The 22072-nt window shown below is 41.8% G+C and overlaps 1 protein-coding gene across 1 annotated transcript in view; it reads left to right on the forward strand.

The window, feature by feature from the left end:
- Positions 1-21672, forward strand: part of LOC106570512 (uncharacterized) — a 37752-nt gene extending 16080 nt beyond the window's left edge. Inside the window, exons 15-32 of the mRNA XM_014142930.3 lie at positions 859-912; positions 1002-1055; positions 1182-1235; positions 1851-1904; positions 2504-2557; positions 3658-3702; positions 3943-3996; positions 8000-8053; positions 8389-8442; positions 8597-8668; positions 9210-9245; positions 9396-9440; positions 9784-9816; positions 10250-10396; positions 10664-10718; positions 10826-11014; positions 11131-11208; positions 19960-21672. Of these exons, the coding sequence (XP_013998405.2) occupies positions 859-912; positions 1002-1055; positions 1182-1235; positions 1851-1904; positions 2504-2557; positions 3658-3702; positions 3943-3996; positions 8000-8053; positions 8389-8442; positions 8597-8668; positions 9210-9245; positions 9396-9440; positions 9784-9816; positions 10250-10396; positions 10664-10718; positions 10826-11014; positions 11131-11208; positions 19960-20165 (1338 nt within the window). The 3' untranslated portion in view covers positions 20166-21672. The remainder of the gene's footprint in view (positions 1-858; positions 913-1001; positions 1056-1181; positions 1236-1850; positions 1905-2503; positions 2558-3657; positions 3703-3942; positions 3997-7999; positions 8054-8388; positions 8443-8596; positions 8669-9209; positions 9246-9395; positions 9441-9783; positions 9817-10249; positions 10397-10663; positions 10719-10825; positions 11015-11130; positions 11209-19959) is intronic.
- The last annotated feature ends 400 nt before the right edge of the window (positions 21673-22072 follow it).

The raw sequence follows: 22072 nt of genomic DNA on the forward strand, positions 1-22072 counted from the left end.
TTCAGACATAGTCTACCTTCAGAACACAGTCTACCTTCAGAACACAGACTACCTTCAGAACACAGACTACCTTCAGACACAGTCTACCTTCAGACACAGTCTACCTTCACAGACAGTCTACCTTCAGACACAGTCTACCTTCAGACACAGACTACCTTCAGAGACAGACTACCTTCAGACACAGTCTACCTTCAGACACAGTCTACCTTCAGACACAGACTACCTTCAGAACACAGACTACCTTCAGAACACAGTCTACCTTCAGACACAGTCTACCTTCAGAGCACAGACTACCTTCAGACACAGTCTACCTTCAGACACAGTCTACCTTCAGACACAGACAGTCTACCTTCAGACACAGACTACCTTCAGACACAGTCTACCTTCAGACACAGTCTACCTTCAGACACAGTCTACCTTCAGACACAGACTACCTTCAGAACACAGACTACCTTCAGAACACAGTCTACCTTCAGACACAGTCTACCTTCAGACACAGTCTACCTTCAGACACAGTCTACCTTCAGACACAGACTACCTTCAGAACACAGACTACCTTCAGAACACAGTCTACCTACAGAACACAGACTACCTTCAGAACACAGACTACCTTCAGACACAGACTACCTTCAGAACACAGACTACCTTCAGAACACAGACTACCTTCAGACACAGTCTACCTTCAGACACAGTCTACCAAACCCTGTGGAACTATGTAGGCTGTATTGTAACTTAGTTTCTTGTAAGAGTAGACACACACAAGTGACTAGCCATTTATTACCATTAATTGCCTTTCATCTACTTCCTGAAATGCTAATGAGCAGGAAGTGACTAATTCTCATTTCCTGTCTCTCGCAGGGCCCTCGTGGTTACAAGGGCATCAATGGACCAGTTGGCCAACCCGGACCCCCAGTAAGTATCCAGGAGACTGATATTTGCCATTGTGAGTTGATGGGTCTAATTGATCAATCTGATCAGAAGTGTTTGTCTCTCCTCTGTAGGGTGAGGAGGGACCTCAGGGACCACCTGGAGAGGCTGGGGAGAAAGGAGATTTAGTGAGTATTTTACCTAACAGCTATCCATCTTCTCCTCAGTGTCTAACTTAATCACACGGATGATGATGATTGTGATAGAGGTGTTGTTGATGATGACGATGATGAAGATAATGATGTTTCTTACAGGGTGGTCGAGGTATCAAGGGCCCACAAGGCGCTGTTGGCAAGAAGGGAGAGAACGTGAGTGAACAAACTAACTTCACACTTCTATAATCACACTATGGTCTGTTAACTTCTATTACTACGATATAAACAGTTTACTGTTCACACTATGGTCTGGTATCTGCTATTACTACAATATAACACAGTCTACTGTTCACACTATGGTCTGGTATCTGCTATTACTACAATATAACACAGTCTACTGTTCACACTATGGTCTGGTATCTGCTATTACTACAATATAACACAGTCTACTGTTCACACTATGGTCTGGTATCTGCTATTACTACGATATAAACAGTCTACTGTTCACACTATGGTCTGGTATCTGCTATTACTACAATATAACACAGTCTACTGTTCACACTATGGTCTGGTATCTGCTATTACTACAATATAACACAGTCTACTGTTCACACTATGGTCTGGTATCTGCTATTACTACAATATAACACAGTCTACTGTTCACACTATGGTCTGGTATCTGCTATTACTACAATATAACACAGTCTACTGTTCACACTATGGTCTGGTATCTTCTGTTACTACACACATCTCTACTGTGTAGTAATAACAGTGTTGGAGATATGGTTAGTCATACAGTATCATGTTAACTCATGTCTGGTGTTTCAGGGTCTGCCTGGTATCGACGGAAAGGATGGCACTCCTGGCATCCCTGGAATCAAGGTAAGGCCTGGCGTATATTTAATCTATGCACCTGTCCCTGAATCCTACCTGGATTAATGGGGATGATGGTGATGGGGATGATGATAGTGAGGATGATGATGATGATAATGCTGTTTATCATAGTGATGATAGTGATGATGATACTGTTGATGATGATAGTGGTGTGGATGATAATGATGAAAGTGATGATGATAATGATGATGATAATGTTGATGATAAAAGTGATGATGGTGGTGTTGATGATAATGATGAAAGTGATGATGATAATGATGTTGATGATAATGATGCCGATGATAATGTTGATGATAATGATAGTGATGATGATGATAATGATGTTGATGATGATGATGTTGATAATAGTGATGATGATGATGATGATGATAAAAGTGATGATGGTGGTGTTGATGATAATGATGATAGTGATGATGATAGTGGTGATAGTGATGATGATGATGATGATGATGATGATGATAGTGGTGATAGTGATGATGATGTTGATAATAGTGATGATGATGATGAGGATGATGTTGATTGTGATTATGGTGGTGTTGATGATAGTGATGATAATGATAAATCTCTTCTTCTTCCTTTTTCTGCAGGGTGCCCCAGGGCAGGCTGGGAGGCCTGGTGGTCCCGGTCACCAGGGAACAGCAGTTAGTAACACATTTAGTATCAACTGTTTGTGTGTGTACGCACGCGTGTGTGTGCGTGTGTGAGTGTGCATACATTGCTGTGTGATTGTGAGAGAAAGAGAGAGAGAGACCACCATCTAATATCCACTACAATTATCCCATCATTATTTATGATTATGTGAGAGAGAGAGAGAGAGAGAGAAAGAGAGAGAGAGAGAGATTAACCTCAGGTAGTCCATGTAAACAAGCTCTAAACCCTTATTGTCACCCAGAACACGCAAAGGGTGAGTCTTCTCACCCCCATAAATCACCCCCCACCTACACAGAACTCCAAAAAACAGAAAGAACAACGTTTTGCTGTGAATTACGTGTGTGTGTGTGTGTGTGTGTGTGTGTGTGTGTGTGTGTGTGTGTGTGTGTGTGTGTGTGTGTGTGTGTGTGTGTGTGTGTGTGTGTGTTTTCTGGGCAAGTGTCCAGCTTGACCCTTAGACTCAAGCCATTTTGGAATTTAAACCACCTTGAAATTGTTGCTTCTCTCCACCAGTGGGCAATTCCTCATAACACGTGTGTGTGCGTGTGTGCGTGGTGTGTGTGCGGTGGTGGTGGTGGGTGTGCTGTGTGGTGTGTGTGTGTGTGTGTGTGTGTGTCTGTGTGAGAGAGAGAGAGAGAGAGAGAAAGGTAATGAGAGTGGGATTTCAATAATACACACGATCAAATTGTGACATTAATACAGCCACACTTTTAACACTGGCACTTAGTTTATCACCTACTTAGCAACACACACGCACACGCACGCACACACACGCACACACGCACGCACACACGCACACGCACACACACACGCACACACGCACGCACGCACGCACGCACACACGCACACACACACACAGCAGTGACTCTTACCTTTGTACCACATTGTCCATTGTCTCCAGGCAGACCAGGTGCTCCCTGTGAATGCAGATTAGTGAGATAACGAGGCTGTATCCTCACTACACAGCTAGCTACATGTACATGAAAACCTTTAAGACAGTCACGTGTAAAGTAGAAACATAGAATAAGGGGTCACTTAGAAGTCCTTTATTTGACCTTTGACCTACTCTTTGGCCTTGTCTCTCTCATAGGGTTTGCCTGGCAGCCCCGGAACCAAGGGTGGACCTGGAGGCAAGGTAAGGCTGTGACCGTCTCCCCCTGTTTCTTTGTCCTACTGCTTCAGAACAATACAAACTAAAACACAAACTAAGACAAAGGAAGCTACTCCCTCAACTGATAACGGCAGGTAGCCTAGTGGTTAGAGCGTTGGACACAAGGTAAACATCTATTGTTCTGCCCCTGAACAAGGCAGTTAACCCACTGTTCCTAGGCCATCATTGTAAATAAGAATTTGTTCTTAATTGACTTACTTTCAGGGAGAGCCTGGTCCCAGAGGTCATGTTGGAATGTCTGGTGCCCCAGGACCTCAGGTAGGCCACCTGCCCATATGTAGTGTATGTTTGTTTCCCACACACCAGACTACAGATTGTTATTGTGACTGTTGTTAACCTCTCTCTCAATTCAATTTAATTCAAGGGGATTTATTGGCATGGGAAACATATGTTAACATTGCCAAAGCAACTGAAGTAGATAATAAACACAAGTGAAATAAACAAGAAAAATGAATGGTTAACTTTAGACTCACAGAAGTTCCAAAAGAATAAAGTCATTTCAAACGTCATATTATGTATATATACAGTGTTGTAATGATGTGCAACTGGTTAAAGTACAAAAGAGAAAATAAATAAGAATAAATATGGGTTGTATTGAAAATGGTGTTTGTTCTTCACTGGTTGACCTTTTCTTGTGGCAACAGGTCACAAATCTTGCTGCTGTGATGGCGCACTGTGGTATTTCACCCAGTAGATATGGGAGTTTAAAAATTGCATTTGTTTTCTAATTCAAATCAAATAAAAGTTTATTTGTCACATGCGCCGAATACAGTGTGAAATGCTTACTTACAGGCTCTAACCAATAGTGCAAAAAGGTATTAGGTGAACAATAGGTAAGTAAAGAAATAAAACAACAGTAAAAAGACAGGCTATATACAGTAGCGAGGCTATAAAAGTAGCGAGGCTACATACAGACAGCGGTTAGTCAGGCTGATTGAGGTAGTATGTACATGTAGGTATGGTTAAAGTGACTATGCATATATGATGAACAGAGAGTAGCAGTAGTGTAAAAGAGGGGTTGGCGGGTGGTGGGTGGCGGGACACAATGCAGATAGCCCGGTTAGCCAATGTGCGGGAGCACTGGTTGGTCGGCCCAATTGAGGTAGTATGTACATGAATCTATAGTTAAAGTGGCTAAGCATACATGATAAACAGAGAGTAGTAGCAGCGTGAAAAGAGGGATTGGGGAGGCACACAACGCAAATAGTCCGGGTAGCCATTTGATAACTTGTTCAGGAGTCTTATGGCTTGGGGGTTAAAACTGTTGAGAAGCCTTTTTGTCCTAGACTTGGCACTCTGGTACTGCTTGCCATGTGGTAGAGGAGAGAACAGTCTATGACTGGGGTGGCTGGGGTCTTTGACAATTTTTAGGGCCTTCCTCTGACACCGCCTGGGGTAGAGGTCCTGGATGGCAGGAAGCTTAGCACCAGTGACCCAGTAACCCTAACCCTAACCTTAACCCTAACCCTAACCCTAACCCTCTTGTCATGAGAATTTTTATCCCAATGGTTGAACTCAACTATCACTATAGCTTTGACCAATTCCCAGAAGTTTGTAAGACCCTGGTTAATGAAGAATTAGACAAAGCCCCCAGTCTGCAATAGGTTCGTTCTATATTCAGAGAACGTTCTGAAGTCAAAAATGCAAACACAGTCATTTTATAACTCCCACCCCCACCTCACACACACACACACACACACACACACACACACACACACACACACACACACACACACACACACACACACACACACACACACACACACACACACACACACACACACAGTTTTATCACTTTTCTACCAGCCTTGGCAGTTTCTCGCCGTTTCTCTCCTCCCTAGATTAGAGAGGCCTTGGAAGGGCCCTCTTTCCTGTTGTCAACTTTTTCAGAGTTATAACCAGGTCATGTGTAGTTCAGTTGTCCTCTGTTTTCTCAACCATACACTTCTCCCTCTTAACTTGTCCCAAACAAACATTAATGGATTATAGTCTTATTATTCTAATACATTTCACACCATTAAATATGTTTCAGGGTGGAATTCTTTAGTCATTACTTTAAACATATAAATTCCTTTATCACCTCTGTAGTGCCTTGCGGTCAGAGGCCGAGCAATTGCCGTACCAGGCAGTGATGCAACCGGTCAGGATGATCTCGATGTTGCAGCTGTAGAACGTTTGAGGATCTCAGGACCTGAGGGGGAATAGGCTCTTCACGACTGTCTTGGTGTGTTTGGAGCGTTCTAGTTTGTTGTTGATGTGGACACCAAGGAACTTGAAGCTCTCAACCTGCTCCACTACAGCCCCGTCGATGAGAATGGGGGCGTGCTTGGTCCTCCTTTTCCTGTAGTCCACAATCATCTCCTTGGTTATGATTGTGGACTTCAATCTCATCTTGGTTACGTTGTGGGATAGGTTGTTATTCTAGCACCACCCAGCCAGGTCTCTGACCTCCTCCCTATAGGCTGTCTCGTCGTTGTCGGTGATCAGGCCTACCACTGTTGTGTCATCTGCAAACTTAATGATGGAGTCGTGCCTGGCCATGCAGTTGTTGGTGAACAGGGAGTACAGGAAAGGACTGAGCACGCACTGCTGGGGAGCTCCAGTGTTGAGGATCAGTGTGGCAGATGTGTTGCTTTGTGGATCTGTGTAATCTGAGGGAAATATGTGTCTCTAATATGGTCATACATTTGGCAGGAGGTTAGGAGGTGCAGCTCAGTTTCCACCTCATTTTGTGGGCAGTGTGCACATAGCCTGTCTTCTCTTGAGAGCCAGGTCTGCCCCCTGCGGCCTTTCTCAATAGCAAGGCTATGCTCACTGAGTCTGTACATAGTCAAAGATTTCCGTAAGTTAGGGTCAGTCACTGTGGTCAGGTATTCTGCCACTGTGTTCTCTCTGTTTAGGGTAAAATAGCATTCTAACTTGATCTGTTTTTTGGGGGAATTATTTCCAATGTGTCAAGTAATTATCTTTTTGTTTCTCATGATTTGGTTGGGTCTAATTGTGTTGCTGTCCTGGGGCTCTGTGGGGTGTGTTTGTGTTTGTGAACAGAGCCCTAGGACCAGCTTGCTTAAGGGACTCTTCTCCATGTTCATCTCTCTGTAGGTGATGGCTTTGTTGTGGAAGGTTTGGGAATCGCTTCCTTTTAGGTAGTTGTAGAATTTAACGTCTATTTTCTGGATTTTGATAATTAGCGGGTATCGACCTAATTCTGCTCTGCATGCATTATTTGGTGCTTTACGTTGTACACAGAGGATGTGTTTGCAGAATCTACATGCAGAGTCTCAATTTGATGTTTGTCCATTTTGTGAATTCTTTGTTGTTGAGCGGACCCCAGATGTCACAACCATAAAGGGCAATGGGTTCTATGACTAATTCAAGTATTTTTAGCCCGATCCTAATTGGTATGTCAAATTTTCTGTTCCTTTTGATGGCATAGAAGGCCCTTCATGCCTTGTGTCTCAGATCGTTCACAGCTTTGTGGAAGTTACCTGTGGCGCTGATGTTTAGGCCAAGGTATGTATAGTTTTTTTGTGTGCTCTAGGGCAATGGTGTCTAGATGGAATTTGTATTTGTGGTCCTGGCGACTGGACCTTTTTTGTAACACCATTATTTTGGTCATACTGAGATTTACTGTCAGGGCCCAGGTCTGGCAGAATCTGTGCAGAAGATCTAGGTGCTGCTGTAGGCCCTCCTTGGTTGGTGACAGAAGCGCCAGATCATCAGCAAACAGTAGACATTTGACTTCAGATTCTAGTAGGGTGAGGCTGGGTGCTGCAGACTATTCTGGTGCCCGCGCCAATTCGTTGATATATGTGTTGAAGAGTGTGGGGCTTAAGCTGCATCCCTGTCTCACCCCACGGCCTTGTGGAAAGAAATGTGTGTGTTTTTTTGCCAATTTTAACCGCGGACTTGTTTGTGTACATGGATTTTATGTTGTTTGTTTTTCCCCCAACACCACTTTCCATCAATTTGTATTGCAGACCCACATGCAAAATTGAGTCAAAGGCTTTTTTGAAGTCAACAAAGCATGAGAAGACTTTGTTTTGGTTTGTTTGTTTGTCAGTTAGGGTGTGCAGGGTGCATATGTGATCTGTCATACGATAATTTGGTAAAAAGCCAATTTGGCATTTGCTCAGTACATTGTTTTCACTGATGAAATGTACAAGTCTGCTGCTAATAATAATGCAGAAGATTTTCCCAAGGTTGCTGTTGACGCATATCCCACGGTAGTTATTGGGGTCTCTCTCTCTTTCTCTCTCAGGGTGAGCCTGGTCTTCCTGGTGAAGCTGGTATGGAGGGCGTTCCTGGACCTAAGGTATCTTCTCCCATCACTATAACAAGTCATCATCACTATAACAAGTGCTATGGAGTTTTTGAATCCATCAAAAACATTACATTTCTAAATAAAAGTTCATTCAGAGTTTCACATCCTCACATTCTCACTCCCCCTCTCTGTCTCTCTGTCTCTCTGTCTCTCCGTCTCTCCGTCTCCCTCTCTCTCTCTCTCCCCCTCTCTCTCCCCCTCTCTCTCCCCCTCTCTCTCTCTCTCTCTCTCTCTCTCTCTCTCTCTCTCTCTCTCTCTCTCTCTCCTCTCTCTCTCTCTCTCTCTCTCTCTCTCTCTCTCTGTCTCTCTCGTTCTCTCTCCCTCAGGGTGACAGAGGCCAGAGGGGAGCTGTAGGGCCACAGGGTATTGTCGGCAAGGCTGTAAGTTACTTCTGCACATCTCAGCAGAAACATGTACTTTTGGCTAAATCTGTGGTTCTCTAACTTCGGTTCCTGACAGGAGATCACTTTTAAAATAACAAGTAAACACACATCTAGCCAGGACAATAATCTAAGTGTTGTTGTGTGTCTGCAGGGCAACAAGGGTATGAGAGGGCCTATGGGCGTCCCAGGGGCTCAAGGCATCTCAGGAACCAAGGGAGACAAGGTGTGTGTGTGTGTGTGTGTGTGTGTGTGTGTGTGCGTGCGCATGTGCGCGCGCGTGTGTGTCTGTGAAAAATACTCTTAATCTTTGTGTGTACCTGTGTGTAAAATATATGTGTGTGCTCTTGCATCTGTAAGTTTACGGATGTGTCTGTATCGAGACATATTGTTTGTGTGTGTCCGTGCGAGTGCATGTGTGTGTTCGTTTTAATGATGAACGTCGAAGCCACAATGAGGATGCATTCCTGTCGATATCATACACATGTGATCATGCAGTTACCCAAATTGCCTGTTGGTGGCAGTGCTGACCCACAAATCCTCCAGCCTCATAAAGATGCTGCCGTTGTCCCACACAGAGCCTTAGCAATATAAATGATAGTACTAGAGTCGGCATCTCCCATGTCTTTAGATGAAACTACATCTTTCTTACTGTGTGCTGTGTCTCCTGCAGTCCTTAGCTGGATCAATATATTGACCTTGCTCTTTATTATAATGTATTATGTATTTGACTGTATTTACTGTGTGACTAATTTTTCTTTACACAGGGATTCCAAGGAAAAGTTGGGGCGAAGGGAGACTTTGTGAGTAGCAGTAAGCCTGTGATTTAAACCAATGCCATAGCCGCATAATGAAGTATCCATAATGACTCCTGTATGATGCAATTGGAATAGGCAATCTTTGTAATAGCCGATGATCAATAATTTTTTCTCTCTCACTCTCTCCTCTTTCAGGGTGATCCTGGTGTAGAAGGCTTGGCTGGGGAGAAAGGAGAGAAGGTGAGTGGCTTTATCAGGATGGGACGAGGGAGAAAAGGCATCATAAAGGGGGATGCCATATTCTGGAAGAGGAAAGATTGAGTCTAAGGGGAAATTTCTACCTTCCTAACTGTATTACACAGTTAGGATTTCAGACTGGATTGGACTGACCTTTCTGTCTGTCTGTCTGTCTGTCTGTCTGTCTGTCTGTCTGTCTGTCTGTCTGTCTGTCTGTCTGTCTGTCTGTCTGTCTGTCTGTCTGTCTGTCTGTCTGTCTGTCTGTCTGTCTGTCTGTCTGTCTGTCTGTCTGTCTGTCTGTCTGTCTGTCTGTCTGTCTGTCTGTCTGTCTGTCCTCCTCCGGCAGGGTTTGGGTGGTGAGCCTGGACCCAAAGGACAGGTAAGTACATCACTGGGGTTACTCCCAATCACACTTAATTCATAGTAGATGGAAGCTAGTCGAAGCTAGCTGAAGCTAGTCAAAGCTAGTCGAAGATAGTCAAAACGAATCAAAGCTGGTTGAAGCTAATCAAAACTAATATAAGCAACTTGAAACTAGCTGAATCTATTCAAAGCTAGTGGAAGCCTGTTGAAGATAGTCAATGCTAGTTGAAGCTAGTTAAAGCTAGTTGAAACTAGTCGAAGCTAGTTAATGCTATTTGAAGCTAGTCAATGCTAGTAGAAGATAGTTGAAGCTAGTCTAAGCTATTTGAAACTAGTAGAATTTAGTTGAACCAACTCTAAGTTAGTTGAAGCTAGTTGAAGCTAGTTCATGCTAATCTATCAAACAGTGTTGTCATTTTGGGTCTCATCTGCCACTCTTTCCTCCACAGCAAGGAGTGAGGGGAGAGACAGGGTTCAATGGCCTCACAGGAGACTCAGGCAAACCAGGAGACCAGGGACCAGGAGGACTGCCCGGGCCTCGCGGCCTCAATGGGGAGAGAGGAGTACCAGGCATGCCAGGCATTGTGGGGGCAGCAGTGAGTCCTAACCAGCTTTGACATAACAACACAGATTAGTGAGATAGTGGTGTGGTTACACTCAATAGAGAATGCTAGTGACTGACTGACTGACTGACTGACTGACTGACTGACTGACTGACTGACTGACTGACTGACTGACTGACTGATTGCTTGATGATTGGTTGGTTTTTTCCTTCCTCTCCTCTATATTCCTTTCCTCCATCTTACATCTACTATCATATCATCCATCTTTCCCTCTCTCTCCCTCTCCTTGCTCCTCTACAGGGACGGGATGCATCAGACCAGCACATCATTGAGGTGGTTCTGAAGATGCTGCAAGGTAAGAGATCACAACATTATAAATCTACTTGAGTCTACTGTATCCAGGTAAAACATTGACTGTATACGTACTATAGCTAATATACATCCTCTATCCTCCTCCTCCAGAGCGTCTGGCGGCTGTAGCGGTGAGCGCTAAGCGTGCCGTACTGGGTGGAGCCGGTGTCATGGGTCCCCCTGGTCCTCCCGGACCCCCAGGAGCTCCCGGTGCTCAGGGCCCACACGGCCTCACTGGCGCCCGCGGCATCCCTGGCATGTTTGGAGCCTCCGGACAGATCGGCAACACCGGACTGAAAGGTAGAAACTGAAATTGGTGACTTTCCAGATAAAAAGAGACACTGATCACTCAAAGAGTAATATAACAGATTAATACCACTGGCCCCTCTCCATCCCTCCATCTTTCTCTCTTTCAGGAAAGAGAGGAGCGAAGGGAGACAGAGGAGATCCTGGTAAACCACATGCTGGCCAACCAGGACCCCCGGGAATACCAGGTGAGACCCCAGGAGCACCCACACACACACACACACACACACACACACACACACACACACACACACACACACACACACACACACACACACACACACACACACACACACACACACACACACACACACACACACACACACACACTCAGCAGTGACTGTCCTGTACACACCTATCCAGTTGCTGTAAAGGTGTGCAGGAGGTGCATGCGCGTACCGATAAGACGCATGGGATGTGAGTAGCTCTATTTCGTACCGACAAAACTGTGGTTATACAATATGTAGAAACTGTGGTTATACAGTATGTAGAAACTGTGGTTATACAGTATTTAGACACTATGGTTATACAGTATGTAGAGACTATGGTTATACAGTATGTAGTGACTGTGGTTATACAGTATGTAGAAACTGTGGTTATACAGTATGTAGAAACTGTGGTTATACAGTATGTAGAAACTGTGGTTATACAGTATGTAGAAACCAGACAACAAAGCTTAAATTAAGCCTCTTAAAATTGCTTAATCAATATATCCCCAGCAACTGTAAGAGAGTGAGCAGTCAGTTATGTACGACAGCGAACCAATCAGTTGGTAAAGAGGCTTGGCTGCACAAATCCAACAAGCCATGGCTTCCCCCAGAGGAAAAGATCAGGAGCAACTTGGAGACGCAAACAAGAGTAATTAACACCTAAAGGATTTCCAGGAAAACAAAGCTAAAATACTCTCAACGCTCACCAAAACAAACAAACTGCTACAAACTTTTTTTTTTAAAGTAGATTCGCTCGAAAAGAAGGTAGAGGCTATTGTGTCAGACATGCATATACAAGGTTTGCGCATGAATGAACAAGACAACAAAATGTGTCATTTGAAAACTAGAAGTTGAATTGGACCAGCAAGAAAACAGAATGAGATGAAACAACATGAGAATATTGAATACAGGAACAGGTATGGAAGAAATGGCAAAGGATGGAATGAATCAGTGCCAACGAAGCCCTAAACAAGCTGCAAGAAACCTTTCCAGTTGAAGGAGGAGACCTGCACTGAGCACAAAGCAGGAAAAATATATAATCACAGTGATGCCAAAGGCCAGCTTATCGTAAATTGAGACAATATTCTTTCCCTCTCCCCCCAATGCAATCTATACTCTACTTTCCCCAAGAAGCTGTTCTTCTCTGTGAAGTAATGATAGAAGTAGCCAATGCCAATGGGCTACATGGACACTGAAAGACAGTACAAAGGGGGAAATATAGCGTGTACTTTATGTCAATCACTGTTCTATGGATGTGTGTGTGGGCGTGGAAAAAATACCCAATTGTCATACTTGAGTAAAAGTAAAGATACCTTAACAGAAAATGACTCAAGTAAAAGTGAAAGTCACCCAGTAAAATACTACTTGAGTAAACGTCTAAAAGTATTTGGTTTTAAATATACTTAAGTATCACAAGTAAATGTAATTGCTAAAATAAGTAAAAGTATAAATAATTTGAAATTCCTTATATTAAGCAAACCAGATGACACCAGTTTTGTGTTTTATTAATTACGGATAGCCAGGGGCACATTCCAACACTCAGACTTCATTTTAAAACAAATAATTTGTGTTTAGTAAGTCCGCCAGATCAGAGGCAGTAAAATGCTCTAAAATGAATAAGAGTTCTGGCCAAATTAGGAGAGGATGTCAAGTCTTTATTGTTCCTTGTTTGCCATTATGGTTAAGACCCAATGATGGTTATTGGTGGGAGATTGGCTCTGTCCGATGGATCAGGACGGGGGAGGTGGCAGGGCATCAGACACTTCCCTGAAGTATGTGTGGTGTCTCCACTCATCTCACTTCGGTCTCTCGGTGGACCCACTCACCCCAAGTAGAGCCCCACCAGCCACTATACTTAATTTAATTCACAAGGTATTACAAACTGACCACAGTATTTAAGTGGCAGTCTTTCTTCAATGTATTTATGATATAATCCACAGATTTGTGGTATATTAGGGGAAGAGTAGGAGCTAAAAGCCCTAAAAAGGCACAGTGCCTCAAAGTACAAATAAGTACTTGCTTTATGTTTCATGTGTGTTCTCTGTTAAATGTTTGCTCAGCCTAAATGTTCCTACATGTTCTCATGTTTCATATATGTAATCTATACAATAACTGTATTCACACTAGGACTTTTCCATATCCATCGGATGTCAACCGCCCTCATATGACGTGTCTGCTAAAAGGTTTTATCTGGTTCTTCAAAGAAGGACAGAACAGACAAGGTTAACTTTGATTCTATACAAGGCTAACACAATCCAAATGATTACATGGAATGTGTAAAAAAAGCACCAGGTTCTTGAACATTTAAAGAGATTGTCAGGTGATGTGTTTTTCCTGCAAGTTCTACACTTCAAAAAAGGAGAAATGTAATATTTAAAGAGAAGCTGGTTTGGAAAGGTCTATGCTGCACCTACTGTAGTAGCAGCAGAAGTGTAGGCATCCTGATAAACAAGAATACACACTTTAATCCCAGCACACGGACCAAGAGGTACGTTTTCTAACTTTGAATTGTTCCTTACATGGGGATAAATACACATAACTTTCATTGTATATCCCCCCCAGTGGCAAACCTAGTGTTTTTAGATAGAATTGAAGCTACAGTGCATTTGGAAAGTATTCAGAGCCGTGGACTTTTTCCACATTTTGTTTCGTTACAGCCTTATTCTAAAATGGATTAAATTACTTTTTTCTTCATCAATCTACACACAATGCCCTATAATGACAACGCCAAAAAATGTCTGCCACATTGAAGTTCCCCAAGAACACAGTTGCATCCATCATTCTTAAATGGAAGAAGTTTGGAACCACCCAAGATTCTTCCTAGAGCTGGCCGCCTTTGCCAAACTGAGCAATCGGGGGAGAAGGGGCTTGGTCAGGGAGGTGACCAAGAACCCGATTGTAACTCTGACAGAGCTCTAGAGTTCCTCTGTGGAGATGGGAGAACCTTCCAGAAGGACAACCATCCCTGCAGCACTCCACCAATCAGGCCTTTATGGTAGAGTGGCCAGACAGAAGCCAGTCCTCAGTAAAAGCCACATGACAGCCCGCTTGAAGTTTGCCAAAGGACACCTAAAGGACTCTCAGACCATGAGAAACAAGATTCTCTGGTCTGATGAAACCAATATTGAGCTCCTTGGCCTGAATGCCAAGTGTCACGTCTGGAGAAAACCTGGCACCATCCCTACAGTGAAGCATGGTGGTGGCAGCATCATGCTGTGGGGATGTATTTCAGCGGCAGGGTCTTGCTCCAGAGCGTTCAGGGGCTCAGACTGGGGTGAAGGTTCACCTTCCAACAGGACAACAACCGTAAGCACAGAGCCAAGACAACGCAGGAGTGGCTTCGGGACAAGTCTCTGAATGTCCTTGAATGGCCCAGCCAGAGCCCGGACTTGAACCCAGTTGAACATCTCTGGAGGGACCTGAAAATAGCTGTGCGGCGACGCTCCCCATCCAACCTGACAGACCTTGAGAGGATCTGCAGAGAACAATGGGAGAAACTCCCCAAATACAGCTGTGCCAAGCTTGTAGCATCATACCCAAGAAGCCTCAAGGCTGAAATTGCTGCCAAAGGTGCTTCAACAAACTACAGAGTAAAGGGTTCGAATACTTATGTAAATGTTATACTTCAGCTTTTGTTAAGTTTTTTTGCTAAATTTCCTGAAAACCTGTTTTTGTTTTGTCATTATGGGGTATTGTGTGTAGATTGATGAGGGAAACATTATTTAATCCATTTTAGAATAAGGATGTAACGTAACAAAATGTGGAAAAAGCCAAGAGGTCTGAATACTTTCTGAATGCACTGTATCAAACCCAGACAGGAACTATTATTTTAGCAGATGACGTGAATCAAGCATTCAGCCAGTTAGACAGGCATAGCAACAAAAAAGCACATGGAAATTCAAGTAACTTCCAAAGAGTGTTCATTACTACAAATATTTTACAGGCACCTGGAGATTATTATCCCCAACTACAAAAAAGACTACTCTTTTTCTTCTCAAAGTTTAAAAAGCTCTTCATAAAAGTTTATTCCAAAAATGCTCACAACAATATACTGGGTTATAAAATCCATGATATAGTGATATCGGATCATTCTCCTGTATCATGCTTAATTACACCAACAGAAAATGCACTTATAGTCAGAGAATAATTATGGATAATGAACAGAGCGCATCTTCAAGTCCCGAAATGTATTACATACGTAAAAAAAAAACTTTACCATAACAGTTGTAGACATACAGCACAGAGAAAAGCCGTCCCCCAACATCATTTGGAATGCTTTATGGGGTACATTAGGGGAACGATAATCTCATACTATGCAAAAGTTCAATCTGAGTTAGTAATGAATTATTCTTCGATTTTCATTTCTATCTTAGAAAAAGCCAATAAAAAATGTACTAGGTAAAGAAGAAAATTACATTTCTGAACTTAAGCAGGAATATAATCTTTTACTTTTGAAGAGCCAACAACTACAGGTTAAACTGAAATAAAGCATACTATAGCATAAAGAATAAATTGAAATCACACAAAAATAAATATTAGACACTGTTTAAACATTCCCTAGGAGAAATGCACCAGGGAATGCTTTATGGGGCTTTCATATAGAATTGTATTTTATATTCTGGGACAAAGTAATGCCCCTATTTATTCCAATGATACCAAACGTCATTCAATTCTATGCTTCCGAGTTCCATGTATCAAACTGTTATTTCAGTCATATTAAAATGAGGAAAATCTGGAGAGTCCCCTGCAGATTACAGACCCATACATTTTATAAAGCGGGACAATAAAATAATAACAAACCTCAAAAGCAACAGAATGGCAAAAATCTTACCAGACTTGATACATATTAATCAAACAGGGTTTATTAAAAATAGACACAAACAAACACAAGAGCATGTTTCAGAATAATACAAAACACAAACAATTACGTTGATTTGGCAATAATGGCTGTTGATGATGAAAAGGCTGTTGACCGTCTAGAGCGGCCCTTTCTATTTAGACCTTTGGAAGCATTCAACTTTCCAGCTAAAATAATACATTCCATACAAATATTATATAAATGTCATGAAGCAAAGATATGCACAAATAATACATTAGCTGATGAAATTTCTTTAAAAAGGGGCACGGGACAGGGATGTCCTATCTCCCCCTCCTGTTCACACTGGCAATTGAACTGCTGTCAGAAAGAATTAGACAGGACACAAACCTAACAGGTATCAATGTTGATAAACATGAATATAAATTAAACTGATTTGACGATGATCTTCTGGTATGCTGTACCTGACTAATATTGAAACTCAATGCTGCCCTTGTTAAAAACACTTTTTGGAATACTCTGAAGTCTCAGGATATAAAATGAAAGTGGAAAAAACGGAAATAATGGCAATAGGAAAAATAAATATAATAACTCATGATCTACAGCAATCCTTTAAGTGGACCCAAAAAATATAAAATACTTATGATGCTTAATAAGTGACAAAAAACAACAAATATATAAAGATAACTATCCCATTACTCAACAAAATTAAAGCGCATCTAATGAATATGAACATTCTCCCATTAATCTTATAGGTAGAATAAACCTATTTAGAATGGCAAGGGTCCCAAAGTTTTTATATTTTATTTTGGTAATATCAATTACCCCATTAAAGACATTCTTTAAAAAAGTATTCTCGGACATAACATAACAGACTTCATATGGGAAAATAAAACTTGTAGAATAAATAGGAAAGTTAACCTTCCAGACATGGAACTGTATAAACTCGCCACCCAAGGCTTTTACTTGCGACATTTAGTTAAATGCACTAAACTGGAACAATGGGTACATAATGAAGATATGTATGCTCATCCCTAGAATCTTTTTAAACATAGAAAAACACAAACTAGAAAACCCCCCATCACGCCCTGACCTACTCTACCATAGAAAAGAACAGCTTACTATGGTCAGGACGTGACAGATGGAGCTAAAAACATTAACAACTTCATAGTTAAGAACACTACAACAGCATTAACCTCCCTGGGCTAGGTGGGACGTTTGCGTCCCACCCTAGACAACAGCCAGTGGAATCGCGTGGCGCGAAATACAAATACCTCAAAAATGCTATAACCTCAATTTCTCAAACATATGACTATTTTACACCATTTTAAAGATAAGACTCTCGTTAATCTAACCACATTGTCCAATTTCAAAAAGGCTTTACAGCGAAAGCAAAACATTAGATTATGTTAGGAGAGTACCCTGCCAAAAATAATCACACAGCCATTTTCAAAGCAAGCATACATGTCACAAAAACCAAAACCACAGCTAAATGCAGCACTAACCTTTGATGATCTTCATCAGATGACACTCCTAGGACATTATGTTATACAATACATGCATGTTTTTTTCAATCAAGTTCATATTTATATCAAAAACCAGCTTTTTACATTAGCATGTGATGTTCAGAACTAGCATAGCCACCGAAAACTTCCGGTGAATTTACTAAATTACTCATGATAAACGTTCACAAAATACATAACAATTATTTTAAGAATTATAGATACAGAACTCCTTTATGCAATCACGGTGTCAGATTTTAAAATAGCTTTTCGGCGAAAGCACATTTTGCAATATTCTGAGTACATAGCTCGGCCATCACGGCTAGCTATTTTGACGCCCACCAAGTTTGGGGCTCACTAAACTCAGAATTACTATTAGAAAAATTTGATTACCTTTGCTGTTCTTTGTCAGAATGCACTCCCAGGACTTCTACTTCAACAACAAATGTTGTTTTGGTTCCAAATAATCCATAGTTATATTCAAATAGCTCCGTTTTGTTCGTGCGTTCAGGTCACTATCCGAAGGGTGACGCGCGAGCACATTTCGTGACAAAAAATTTCAAAATATTCCATTACCGTACTTAGAAGCATGTCAAACGCTGTTTAAAATACATTTTTATGCTATTTTTCCCGTAAAATGGCGATAATATTCCAACCGGGCAACGTTGTATTCATTCAAAGGCTGAAAGAAAAAAATGGAGTAGTCTCATGAACGCGCATCTCAGTCTCACTGTCCCCAGGCTGACCACTTACAAATTCTGCTGCTGTTCTTTGCCCAGAGACAGCAGACACCCCATTACACTTTCTGGCGGCTTTAGAGAGCCAATGGAAGCCTTAGAAAATGTCACGTTACAGCACAGATGCTGTATTTTCGATAGAGATGCAACAGAAGGACAACAAATTGTCAGACAGGGCACTTCCTGTATGGAATCTTCTCAGGTTTTAGCCTGCCATATGAGTTCTTTTATACTCACAGACACCATTCAAACAGTTTTAGAAACTTTAGAGTGTTTTCTTTCCATATCTACTAATTATATGCATATTCTAGTTTCTGGGCAGGAGTAGTAACCAGATTAAATTGGGTACGTTTTTTTATCCGGCCGTGCAAATACTGCCCCCTTGCCCAGACAGGTTAAAGAAAATGAAATGAATTCTACAATAACCAACATATCTCCCTAAAAACACACCTCTATGGAACAATCGTTCAATAGCTTCACCGATAAATTGGCCCACATGGAAAACCAAAGGCATAGAAACTGTAAATGACAGAGTAATAGGAAATACAATTATTTCAATGACAGAATGAAAAACTATTTTGGACTGATTAATGTAGACATTTTCAAATACTATATTGGGCTCCGAAGTGGCGCATTGGTCTAAGGCACTGCATGTCAGTGCTAGAGGCGTCACTACAGACCTTGGTTTGATCCCGGGCTGTAGCACAACCGGCGGTGATCAGGAGTCCCATAGGGCGGTGCACAGTTGTCCGGGTTAGAGGAGGGCTTGGCCGGGGTAGGCCGTCATTGTAAAATAAGAATTTGTTCTTAACTGACTTGCCTATTTAAATGAATGTTAGATTAAAAAAAATGCAACTTAAAAGTTTTATATCACAAAATATTGACCTGAACACTTTTGGACATCAGAGCAATGTTGAGGAAATCCTGTTTGAGTCAGAAACAGATGCTCATATGATAGGTAAGATATACAACACAATGACAATCTGTTAGAAATAAATATAAACTATTGGAACCAATAATTAATAATGGATATTGGCATAAGATGGAGGGAGTGTTGGAACATAATGAACAAAATTACAGTTAACAAAACTGTACTCTTAATCCAGTATAAACTAATATAAATGTATAGAATTTATTATACAAAAAAACAAAATTAACAAATTCTACACTACAACTGCAGAGTCATGTCTTTAGTGTAAAACTAACAATGACTCAATAATTCATGCCTTCTGGGAGTGCTATAAAGTCCAAAAGTTCTGGGCAGAGTTAAAAAGCTGCGCTGGCAGTCTGAAGTTTTACAATGTAAGTTTACTTTTAATACGTCTATCTGCATATTTCATGACATGGCATGCTTTATTATTTAAATATTGAAAACAAATCTGGCTACAGACAGAAACAATTTAATACCATTTGAAGTTATATGGGGCAGAGTCTTACAAGCATTAGGAACAGCAATGGGTGTTGATACGGTGGGAACATGTGGGTCTGAGCAAGTGTGATATTATGTTTGTGGAAATGTATGTATGTAAATGTTAAATTGTCTATTGTTTTTGTCTATGTATGTTTTAGTTTATTGTACAAAATAATTACAAAAAATATTACAATAAAAAGTGTATCAACTTACCTCAGCAAGTCATAGTGTCAAACTAAAACTTTAAAAACTCTTCCTCCTCAGGTCCCCCTGGTATTGACGGCGTGGCTCGAAATGGTAAGCCTGGTGAGCGAGGCCCCCAGGGCTCGGCAGGAGAGGCTGGTCGTCCTGGTAAGGCGGGCCCCACTGGTCTTCCAGGGTTCTGTGAGGCTGCAGCCTGCCTAGCTGCCTCGGCCTACACCTCCCCCAGATTACAGGACTCCGCCAGGGTCAAGGGCCCCGGAGTCTAACCTGAGACCTCTCCATCAAGAGCCCCACAACACCAGGGCGAAAGAGAGAGACAGAAGAGAGAGAGAAGCAGGGAGAGAGGAGAGAGGGAGAGAACTCTTCTTTATTGGATACCAACGAGAGCAAGGAGTGGGGGCAATACTATCGTGACTGACATTGCCCCTCTGACCCCTAAACTGACGACCTTCAGTTTAACTGTTTGGAGACTGTTTGCAACATACACCATGCCCATCTAATCACCATGAGGACAGCCACTCACAGCCAATAATACACCTCTGAATTTACAATCACTGGTTCGGTATTGGCTGATGTCAATGTCCGTCACGTCCAACTGCCCCACCCCCCACCACAGAGGGAAAGAGAATGATGCCGCGTTCAAAACAACTGGGTGCTCAAAACTCTGAAATCTCCGACTTCCGACTTCAGTGCGTTCAAGACATCTGGGAACTCAGAAAAAAACCGAGCTCCGACTGGAAAAAATAGTTTTGAACGGACATCCAACTCGGAATTCCAACTCGGAATTCTCAGGCCTCTTTCTAGAGCTTCAACTTTCCAAGCTGAAGATCACTGACGTCATGATTTTTTGGGGGTTCCCAGTTGTCTTGAACGCGTCATGGGAGAGACGTAGTGACATCAGAATCCTATCCAGTGACGTCATTGATAATGTCATCAGCAGCAGCCGTAGCCCCTGGACTGGGAGGACTAGAGATAGACTTTGTGTCTAGTGATTGGAGCTTTTTTATTTTATATACAGTGGTCACTTTAAATGCTATTGTTTTATACCTGAAATATTAATTTAGAAATATGTTTTGAAGCAGAAAAGGCAAGCATATGACCCCCTCCACCCCCCACCAAACAACAAGTGGCTTACAAGTGTACACAAAACTACCAATAAAAGATTAGGATCAAAATCCACACTCCATATTGTACCGTTGTAAGATGTATTGCTAAACTCCTCGCCTGTATGCTTGAGTGAAATAGTGAAACCCCTTTTCTATCTCACATGTACATTGCCGCCACTTTCTACCTTCGCCTCATTTTAGAAAAAATGATTTATTTTGCCTTGATCTCTTCCTCTAGTTGCCTGGCAACAGCACATCCTGATGGGCACTCCCATCTATTTCCCATAATTCAGTGCTGCACATCTTTGTAAATGTTTGTTGATTTTATGTAGAGAAAAAAGAGGGTGGGTTAGAATATGATCCAACCAAAACAACCCCTGTATTAATGAACCTAATCAGCAATAAAGTTTAAAAGTTCAAATGACTGCTTTTCCAAACAGATCAGTTACAGTTATCAATCTTTCTATGCCACTGTCAACTAACTTCCACAGAGTCAATCAATGTCAACATTCTAACAACTAGGACATATTATTTTCATTAACAGAAACTATCTATTTATTGTTCTTTATATGATTCATCTGTAAAGACGTTTAATTTCTTTTTTTCCCTGGTTGTTCAGGTCAACCAATTCCAAAACAATAAAAAATTAAGTTTTGTAAAACCTGAATGTTCTTCCCTACCATGTGGGAACCGTTGGATCTTTGAATAGAAACAATTATTGTACTAAAATGACATGGTCATTATTCCAGTGGGTTTAGAGATGGTTTAACAGGAAGAGTCTAGACTTTCTCTGTCTTCCTGTGAAACTCCAGTCCAGTCAGTGCTGCTAAGTTGGCTGCCAACTGTTTTCCAAGAAAATGCAAAAAGTGAAGTGTTGAGGTGCTGCATGTAGTCTGCCTAGACTAGAGGATAATGACACACACCACATTATCCCAGTGGTAGGTATTCTGGGATAAGGCCTATAACATGTTAAGTGTGGGCCAACACAGCCCAGTTCTAGTCCCATGGCATTCTTTAGTTGGACTGCTCTATCCTTTGCTGTTTATCCACCCCTATCCAACTGTGAC

This window comes from Salmo salar, chromosome 14, assembly GCF_965601325.2.
Source record: "Salmo salar chromosome 14, fSalSal1, whole genome shotgun sequence".
In the NCBI taxonomy this organism is placed as follows: Eukaryota; Metazoa; Chordata; class Actinopteri; order Salmoniformes; family Salmonidae; genus Salmo; species Salmo salar.